The 11118-nt window shown below is 34.9% G+C and overlaps 1 protein-coding gene across 1 annotated transcript; it reads right to left on the bottom strand.

Moving 5' to 3' along the window:
- Positions 1–206: 206 nt before the first annotated feature.
- Positions 207–2006, bottom strand: LOC141690982 (uncharacterized). The gene has a single exon (XM_074495732.1). It carries the CDS (start codon positions 2004–2006, stop codon positions 207–209), a length of 1800 nt encoding a protein of 599 aa, XP_074351833.1.
- Positions 2007–11118: the final 9112 nt, after the last annotated feature.

Here is an 11118-nt window from a genome sequence, read left to right as displayed (position 1 = left end):
TTTTGTGATGATTTTAATGAAATTACTGATAGTATCCTCATGCTTAACTTCAGTAGCATTTATGCAAGCTTCAGCCACCATTGCTTCTAATAGAAGTTTAAGTTTAGAGATCCAATCACACAAAAGCCGGAGTTGAGTTCTAGTAATTGTGTAAGGTGCTTTAGGCATGATCCCCTTTTCATCGATCCACAAATCACGTCGTACATCTAGATATTTGCAATCCGCCCTTGATTTTTTTTATCTTTAGTCTTGATACGATCATTTACAATTGTGTAAAATATATTCTCAAACACATTCTTCTCGGTATGCATAACATCAATACAATGTCGTAGATCATGAGATGCCCAATACGGTAGTTCCCAAAACATTGAAAAGTGGGTCCAATGATGATCTACTCCATAGCCCCTAGGCTTGAATTTACTAAAAGTGTTTCCGGGTGGAGCGAAATCTATTTGCAATAAAGAAGATAGTAATTTCTCACCCTTGGTACGACCATCAAACACTTTAAGTTCCGTTGTAGCATATTTTTGATTTTTCTTTCGCATCGGATCATTTTTATCCAAAAATGTTCGATATGTTCCATAGAAACAACATTTTCCGCAATTCTTGAGTTGGAAACCTTGTACATTTCCAACACAAACCGGGCATCCCATCTTCCCTTTTGTTGACCAACCACTAAGCATACCTAAAGCGGGAAAATCACTAATTGTCCACATAAGTGCCGCCTTCATGATGAAATTTGTTTTCAAATGTTGATCATAAGTTTCAACCCCGCTTTGCCACAAAATAAATAATTCGTTCATAAGCGGCCTTAGAAACACATTGAGATTTTTTTTCGGATTATCCGGACCGGGAATTAGTAGTGTCATAAACATGAACGGTCTTTTCATACACATAGAAGGAGGTAGATTATAGACGACCACTACAACCGGCCACAATGTGTATACATTATTTCCGGAATTTCCAAATGGATTGAAACCATCACTCGACAATCCAAGTCGAACATTACGAAACTCCTTAGCAAAAGATGGGTATCGCTTGTCAAAATTTTTCCAATCATCTCCGTCCGAGGGGTGACTTAGCTCTCCCTCTTTTATTTCTCTATTCTTGTGCCAAGTCATATGTTTAGCCGTATGCTCCGACATGTATAATCGTTGTAAACGGGGAATTAGCGGAAAATGTCTTAACACCTTCTTTGGTATTTTCCTTCCATTTTTTCCCATGATATCTTTGTAACGATCCTCTTTGCAAATGTCACAAACAACTTTTTTTTCGTCGTTATTATAAAATAACATACAATTATTTGCACATACATCAATTTTTTCATATCCCAACTTCAATTTTTTCACCATTTTCTTCATTGCATAATAAGAAACCGGTAGCTTATGATCTCGTGGCAACACTTCCCCAATAATATCAAGTAGTAAATTAAATGATTTCTCACTACAACGAGATACGTCTTTGAAATGTAACAATCTCGTAGTGAAAGAGAGTTTTGTATAATTTTTGTTACCGGGGTAAATAGGAGCTCCCGACTCATTGGCATCAGTGTAAAATTGAGAAGCATCAAAATTTGGAGATTCTTCGGCATCATTCATACTACTACTATTACTACCCCTCATATCATTGAAGCTATAAAAATCTTGCCCGGAACTATCTCGTAACAACCCAAACATATCCACTAGTGGTTCCACAATTGGTGGTGCACGTCGTTTACGATGACATATCCGTCGAGACTCCGTTGTTGGCTCTTTCTCACCATGTAAAGTCCACACGGTATATGATTCAAAAAATCCGGAAGCATACAAGTGAAACTTTATGGTATCTAAATTTTCCCAATGACCATTCCCACAATTCTTACAAGGACACAACGTCTTATCTTTTGTCAACCCACACCTTTTTGCCGAATCTAAAAATTCTTCCACACCATTTTTATACTCATCTGTTAACGTAATGCGATCACTTTTCATACGACGTGACATCCAACCACGGTTTACATTTGACATCTACAATATTAACAAAACTACAATTCAATTTAACTTCACTTTTTGGAATTGTTAACATTTCAAGCATATATAAATTATTAACATACAAATTATAACATCTTTCTCACCATCTACAATATTAACAAACACCATTTCAATTTAACTTCACATTTTTTCTCTTCAATTATAAAGCATATACAAATTATACATTCAAATCATACACAATATCATCCTAACTAACATAGAACAAAAAAAAACTTACAATATTGAAATAAAGAACAATGAGATCAAATTATACCTTTACAATGAAAGTGATTCTTGAAGAAAAAAACTTCTCCCTTTTCTCCTTCTTCTTCTTCTTTCTTATCTTTCTCTTCTTCTTTCTAAATTTTCATCTTATCTTCATTCTATTAACACCACCCAAAACAAAACTAAAAAGGTGGTGGGTCCATTTTTAAAATATTATTAATTCCAGACCTTTTCCTACCAAATATGGTAGGAAATGCTTTTCACGGCCAGATGTCCTTTTCCTACCAATATTGGTAGGAAATGACCTGAATTATTAATATTTTTTTATACTTCAGAAAAATGTTTTATATTCTTAATAATATGTGGCCTGCTGATGTGGTCGGTGGGGTTATTTTCACAATAAGATTCTACCAAAACCTACCAATCTTGGTAGGAAACACTTTCCCACCAAACTTGGTAGGAAATGGTTCAGATTTAAGATATTATTTCTTTTTTCATAAAAAATTTTAAACAATAAAATAAGTGAGGGCTGATGACGTGGTTGATGGGACCATTTTGGTATCAAATTTTGGTCAAAACCTACCAATATTGGTAGGTTTTGAATTTCCCACCAATATTGGTAGGTTTTGGTGCTTGCGTGTACACAATCTGGACCCCACCTAGAGCAATTCCTACCAGTTTACGGGTTGGTAGGAAATGCTCTACCATTTCCTACCAAGTTTTTCTGGTTTGATTTGCTTGGTAGGAAAAGACCATTTTTCTTGTAGTGTTCACTGACTAATGCAAGTTCTGTCATCAGGTATCTGAACAACTATTTCAGTCTTCTATTTTTTATGTTTTGGGCATAGTGCTTCATGAATCTCACAACCAGCAGGTAAATTTGAACACGGATCACACTTATTTATGTGATTACCCTCTCTATAGTAATCTTCCCAGCTGTAGCCATTGAGTAAAGATAGATCATCATTATTCTCTGTACCCACTACCGAGTCCCAAAAGCCACTATTGCTGTTACGTTTCTTGCTGACAACCTTTTCATTTATATGTTGCAGATACTTTGCAAGAGAAGATTCAAGTGGATCCAAACTTTCAAAAACCCTCGAGATTGACTTCTCAGGTTTCTGATTCGTATTCGTAACTTCCGTCTTCCTTACGTATTAATATTGGTAACTGACTTTTCAAGTTTCTCAGGTTGCTGCATCATTAAAACAATAATATTGCAGCATTTATCCAACTTTTCCCTTTCATCACCCTCTCTTATCAGGGTTCTAATATTCTCGTCTTGCCATTTAAGTGTATCTACGAAAGTTTGTTTGATTGTGTTTGTGGGTCTATATAAAGTGTAATAATATGATGAAGTCATGTAGAAACATACCTAGATATTTAGAAATGGAAAGTTGAGGAAGTAGGTTGGGCCGCGTGCGAGTCTTAACTTTACATTCGTATGATATTTTTTGCTTTGGGCAAAAACCTCACGAATTTATTTTTAGGCACATCCCAAAATGTCATACTAACGGAGTTAACTCGCTGCCTATTACCAACCAATCTTCCTCTCCCACAAATGATGTAGGACAACTCCTAACAGTCTCCAGATGTACGAATGGAGTAATTTGCGTTCTCTTCAATAATGGAAGAATGTTGTTTTAATGAATAATCTGCTGAATAGATGCCATGTGCGTCATTGGTGTGAGGCTCTAAAACTTTGTCAAATGCCAGAAAGGAATTTACTGATCCCGATATAGTATCCTCATGCTTAACTTCAGTAGCATTTATGCAAGCTTCAGCCACCACTGCTTCCAATTAATGTTCGGCACATGAGTTCACTATCGTAAGATTACTAGTGCAAGTTCAATCATCAAGTATCTGAACAACTATTTTAATCTTCTATTTTTTATGTTTTGGGCATACTGCTTCATGTATCTCACAGCTAACTGGAAAATTTGAACACAGATCACACTTATTTATGTGATTACCCTCTCTATATTAATCTTCCCAGCTGTAGCTATTGAGTAAAGATAAATCATCATTATTCTCTGTGCCCACTACCGAGTCCCAAAAGCCACTACTGCTGTTACGTTTCTTGCTGACAACAATTTCATTTATATGTTGAAGATATTTTGCAAGATAAGATTCAAGTGGATCCAAACTTTTAAAAACCCTCGAGATTGACTTCTCAGGTTTCTGATTCATATTTGTAACTTTCGTCTTCCTTACGTTTTAATATTGGTAACTGACTTCTCAGGTTTCTTAGGTTGCTGCATCATTAAAACAATAATATTGCAGCATTTATCCAATTTTCCCTTTCATCACCCTCTTTATCAGGGCTCTAATATTCTCATCTTGCCATTAAAGTGTATCTATGAAAATTTGTTTGATTGTGTTTATGGGTGTATATAAAGTGTAAGAGTATGATGAAGTCATGTAGAAACATACCTAGATATTTAGAAATGGAAAGGTGAGGAAGTAGGTTGGGTCGCGTTCGAGTCTTAACTTTACATTAGTAAGATATTTTTTGCTTTGGGCCAAAACCGCAAAAATTTATTTTTAGGCACATCCCAAAAGATCATACTAACAGAGTTAACTGACTGCTTATTAACAACCAATCTGCCTCTCCCACAAATGATGTAGGACAACTCCTAACAGTCTCCCCTTTATACATCGAGAACGACACCTGCAAAAACTGCCACCTGATTGTGTGATATAGCTCCCCCTTAACTCATACTGGAATAGCCCATACTGGAAGGCCTACTTGCCTCCCCTTTAGGTGCATCCTGAAATAGTCAATACACCGCTTCTTCTGGAGCTCATTTGAAATTCGTATGGACCATTATAACCTGAAATTCGAGTACCACTTTTTGGTCTTACTAAAAAGAAATTAACTCTACATTAAGATAATATTATCCGCTTTTGGTTGAGCTGGCATAGATTTTTTATTTGGCACATCCCAAAAGGCCTCATTACTAATATGGAGTTAAGGTCCGCTTAACAAGTCCAACAAGTGGTATTAGAGTTTTAGGTTATATTGGTCCATAAGTTTCTCAAATAAGGTCCCTAGGAAGCAAAATATAGGCTACCCCAGTTTCAAGTATGGGTTTAAAAAAAGGCAGAGAGCCAAATGGATTTTAGTATAGGTCAAGGTTGTGCCAAAATATCATAGAAGGTCGAAGATTTGGCAGGTGTCGAGTTTGATGTGTGAAAGGAGATATTGTTAGGAGTTGTACCACATCATTGTGGGAGGGGAAAATTGCTGGTTAATAAGAATCTAGTAACTCCATTAGTACGAGGCTTTTGGCACTATAAGAAATTTGCAATCAAACAACGGTTGACAGACAAAGGTAAAAAAAAAACTTCATCATAAAAAATCATACAACGGTTAATTGATTTTACATAAAAAATAGTTGTGTGAGCTCCAGAACAAACAACGGATAGTCATCTTTTTTAAACTGTTGTACAAGTTGTATTTTCTCATCGAGTCAAAAAACGGTTTTTTAAATGTAGTGTTGTTGTTGATCTTTAACACAACGATTATAAACCGCTGTTACTATAGTTTGCTGAAGGAATCGTGGGTTGCATTCCGGCTTGAGGGGAATCCACAATCACCTGCACAGGTTCCACACTGATGCAAGAATCACTGCAAATATCTCAAAACGCTCACCACAAAATGTGAGTGAATTTTAAGTTTGTCTGTTTTCTTTTTTATCTTATTCATGTGCTTTACTCATGTGCAAAAATGTTTGGTGATCAAATTAGAACCAGATTTTTATATTTTTTTTAAATTATGCATATGAATTATGTTTCCACTTGTAACAAAGATGTAATCTTATTATGTTTTCCCATATTATTTTCACCACTATTTAATTCTTTCCCCAAGTATATTCTTATATATGATTTTTCATGTAAAATTCATGAATTATCGATTGCATGTGTCCTTATAGTTCGATAACAAAGGAGTAAACACATGAAATATTATGGGAAATTTATAAGAAATATGTGGTCCCCATCAATGTAAGAAAGGAACACAAAATCTAATGACAAGGGAATAGTCTTAATTAAGATAAATTAATTTCATTTAAAATATTCATATAAAGAAATACAAGATGATTAGAGATATATATCACATTTTATTTTTGATGAATGATATATCAAATATTTTCCAAGGTAAGAGAATACAAGACTTAAAATAATTCACATTTAAAAAAAATATAATAAAAAGGTGTAGTGAGACTGAGCATTGTATTTTGGTTTCCCCACTCCTGTTCACACTATGTTCCACATTGCTCATAAGCTATTATTTTGCATATGGGTACATGCTTTATTTTCATATTTATTTGATTCTACAATAATCGCTTATTGCGCAACTACGCTAGATATATATATTTGAAAAAATAAATATAAATTGCTCCCTTCTTGGTAAACAGTTGGAGACATACACTATTATCTATCGGGTCTCATGCTCAAGTCTACAACTTTTCATTGACTTAGTAGACTTAATTATGATATTCTCCGATTTTAAGTAATGTTAAAAAAGTAAACGAAATAAATAGCATTTTCTGCAGCCATTTCTACCCAAGAATCTAGCCGTGCCTAAATTGTTAAATAATGTTCTTTCCATTAATTGTAGTGGAATCAAAGTTGTTTAAAATGCAATTATCTAGTAGTTATTGTTTTAAGCAAGATAGACTCTCTAATATATTGGTAATTAAAATTTTATTTAATTTTTAGGAGAAAAAAATTGAAGAAAGCAAGGATCATTGATGGTAGTTGGAGTACATGCACTGGTAAGTGATGTAGACATTTTTTGTGTAGCTAACATGTTTCAAATTAAAAAGTTATTATATGTAATGATATACATTCACAACTCCGTGTATCTTTCCAGGGAAGGAATTGCCAACTACATTTTTTGAGTTGATGGAGCAAAAAGTCGAAGAACGGGAACAATGTTCAAACTTATTTTCTAACAAATCTTAGGAGTACAAGGTTATAATTGTACTATTTATACCTGTTAGGATCTTAATTTGTGTCATTACTATACCCGTTTGGATCTTCGTTTATTTCATTACCTTTATCTTGGATTTCTTTTATATTTATCTCAGATGAATCCATATCCACTACGTTCAAATGGGAACTTTTTAATTTGATAGGGATATCCCTATTTGAAACATTTTATTTCCATTGATATTACTAAGCATGGGTTTATATTTTCCTATATTTACAAAAAGCATGATATCTGCAGTTAAGTATTTTTGATAGCCTCGTAGAGTTATTATGTTGTATACTTTATGACTTTATGTTCTTACATCCATCTCTTGTATTGCATCATATTGTAGTTGCCGTTAGTCATCGCGGCTACGAAAAAGACTATATTTTGAGACAAATCTGGGAAAACTTAAAGTTTTCAAACCGCACTATTTGATATTTCCATGTTCCTATATCTCTTACACATATTTTATCAAATAATGCACTTGGGCTTAATAATATGCACATTTTTTCATTACAATGCACGTAAATGGTTTGTACCACACACATTAGCATATGCACTTTGCCGATCCTGTGAATGTGTTAATGTTGATGCTAGCTCAAGCAAATTGAAGCAAGTTGTTCCATCTCTGCCTTCCATGTTTAGTTACAACCAACTTTCAAATGTTGCTCAAACTGATGTAGGCCCAACACAGGGTTGAACGCAGGTCGGTAAAATGAACAAAGCTATTAGCCCCCCCGAATAATCCCCATATCTGCCTATTTCCTTCCAGGACATGGTCTCGGTAGATAAACTTCCACAGATGCCTAATAATTATAAGCGAAAGAAACTTAAAAAAATAGTAGTTTGGGGATCTCCCCAACTCAATCGTCCATTTGACATTTTTTTTAATTGATTTTTGTTTGTTTAATATGAGATGACTCGATAATAAAGTATCTTTTAAAAAGGATTTTATTGCAATAATGAAGTCTCTCTTTTTGCTTTTTTAAAGACTAGAGTTCAAGAGTCTACTGCTTTATCCTGAGCTACTTCGTTAGCAATCCACATTAAATAAAGTTCCAACTATGAATACTCCCATAATGGACGTATTTTGGTTGGATGGGATGATTCTATGTGGATTGCCTCAGGTATTTCAAAAAAAACTCAATGTATTTCTTGTTTATCACTACGTCATAAACGGCCTTCTACCACATAATTACGTGATGTTGACGTAGATAATGTTGCAGTAGTTATATGATAATGTACCATACTGCAACATGTTTTAATTATGTTAGCATTGGTCTCGTAAAGTGTTGCCAATACATATATTAATAAAAATAAATAAATAAATGCTGATGTGGCAGAGCTGGGTCCCCACATTGGTGGCAGGTGAGTCACCCCATGTGGGTCCCACCATGCTGACGTGACAGGTGGACCCCTGCTGACGTGTCAGGTGGGTCCCCCATGTAGGCCCCATTTTGCTGACGTGGCAGTGGGACCCTACAGGGGTCCCCCATGTGGGTCCCACCCTGCTGACGTGGCAGAGGGTCTCTTTCACGTGGTAGAGGGTCTCTTTCATGTGGCAGGTGGGTCCCACGTGGGCCCACCCTGCTGACGTGGTAGGGCCCTGCTGACATGGCAGTGGGTACCCCATATGGGCCCCACTCCGTTGACGTTGCAGAGGGAACCTTTGATGTGGTAGGGGTCCCCCTTGTGGGCCCCACTCTGCAGACGTGGCAGTGGTCCCCTGCTGACGTGGCAGTGGTGAGGTGGTAGTGGTGAAGTATTAAATCAAAAAATTTTAGAAATTTTGCACTACCCAAGATTTGAACCCAAGACCTCCTACTAAACAAAGTAGAGTACAAACCACTACACCAAGGAATATAATGTGTTTTATTCCACATTATTTAAATATAACCTTATAGAAATAATTCATTTCTATTTAAAGTAAATGCTCTTTTAACTCCTTTAATTTTTTTAAAATAAAATTTTGATTATCTGTCCGTACGGATGTTAAAAACAATAGATTTTAGGTGTGTACCATCATTATTATAATTTTTATATTTATTTTACAAGATTTTATATCAGTCAAAGTAGTCAAAATAGACCAAGTCTTGTTTACGCTAGCGTCCCTAATGAAGTATCGATTATTTTAAATTAAAATCTCGACGATTCATCCGTACGGATGTTAGAAACTATCGATTTTCGGGGTGTACCATCATTATTAGCATTTTATTTATTTATTTTGAGGGATAATATAGGAATCAAACCAGTCAGAATAAACTATGCCATGTATGCATCCCGAATGAAGTATCAATTATTTTAAATTAAAATTTCGACGATCCATCCGTAAGGATGTTGGAAACTATCGATTTTAGGGGTGTACCATCATTATTAGCATTTTATTTATTTATTTTGAGGGATAATATAGCAGACAAAGAAGTCAGAATACACTATATCTTGTATGCGTCCCGAATGAAGTATCGATTATATCTTTAGAGAAGGGAGTTATGATTTTAAAGTTACGTCGAGTTCGCCGGAACCCGGCGAACTTCCCGGCCATTTTCTGGCCAACTCAGGGATTTTTAGGATGAATTGATTGTATGGTTGTATTTCTGGTGTTGTGTAGATGTGATCTGGAGGTGGTGGTGGCCTGAGCATCCCTGGATCCTCTTCTCCCGCGAGACAGGGTGTTTTCCGGCGACCCCCTTGGAAAATTACAGTTTGGTACCTGAACTTTTGGGGACGATGCAGTTTGGTCCCTGAAGTTTCCAGAGTTTGCAAATTCAGGATTCTTGTTTACAAATTATTTAAAAATCATATTTCCTATTTATTTTTATTATAAATATTCGTTTTTAATTTCTGAAAATTCCAAAAATTATTATTTTAATTCCTAAAATTATTTTTAATTCAAAAATAAATCTGAATTAATTAGTTAATTAATTTTAGTTAATTTTTAATTGATTAATTGGTCAATTAATTCGAAAAATAATTGATTAATTGATTTAATTAATTATTAATTGATTTTAATTAATTATTTAATTAGATTTATTTATTTAAAAATGATTTAAAAATTCCGAAAAATAGTTTCGAGCTTTAAAATATTATTCTAAATTATTTCCAAGGCTCGATAATTATTATAAAATTGTTTCGGAGCCAGAATTGGCCAACCGAACTCTGTTTATTACCCCGAAATTGATCCAACGACCCGTTTTAATTCCGAAAAATGTTTTAAAATCATTTTAAATACCTGAAAGCCTGTTTATGATCCAAGACTTATTTATAAATGATATATCATTGATTATGTGACGTGTTATGTGTTATATGTGACTTGTTGGTTGACTGTCGGTCTGTATATTCGATGTTTACTGGTTTATTGCGTAACTTTCAATCTGATAATCGGATTTGGGTGAAACGAAGGGTAGATAAAAGTATGTGTTGAATAGAATCCTTTGAGTTAAATATTGATAGATGCTTATGATATGTGAGCAGAAGAAGCAAGACGTAGGAAAGGGAAACAGGTAGTTGAGGAATAAGACGATTGTGATTGGAAGCGAGTGTAGTGTAGTAAGCTAATACCAGGCAAGTGTTCTGAACTTTCTCGAGATATTGTCGTGATTGATATTCCTGTTTTATATTGCAAGTGCTTTGAAGCACTGAACCCTAACCATGAATCCAACTATTGATCTTGAGCCGTTAACCTGATTCTTTCTAGACCATTGATTGTTGTATACCCATATATGACCCACAGATATACGATACTACTCCACAAATACATACAAACTAAATACCATACACCACTACAAGAAAAAAGGCTAAATTCGACCGAAAAAAATCGGTGGAATTTAACTTAATTCGACCGCACGCGGTCGAATTTAACTAAATTCGACCGATTTTGAATCAGATGTAATAAAGGGAGTCGAATTT

The sequence above is a fragment of the Apium graveolens genome, chromosome 10 (assembly GCF_009905375.1).
Source record: "Apium graveolens cultivar Ventura chromosome 10, ASM990537v1, whole genome shotgun sequence".
In the NCBI taxonomy this organism is placed as follows: domain Eukaryota; kingdom Viridiplantae; phylum Streptophyta; class Magnoliopsida; order Apiales; family Apiaceae; genus Apium; species Apium graveolens.
The sequence above is the reverse complement of the archived record's forward strand: the minus strand, read 5'-3'. Positions and strand labels throughout refer to the sequence as shown.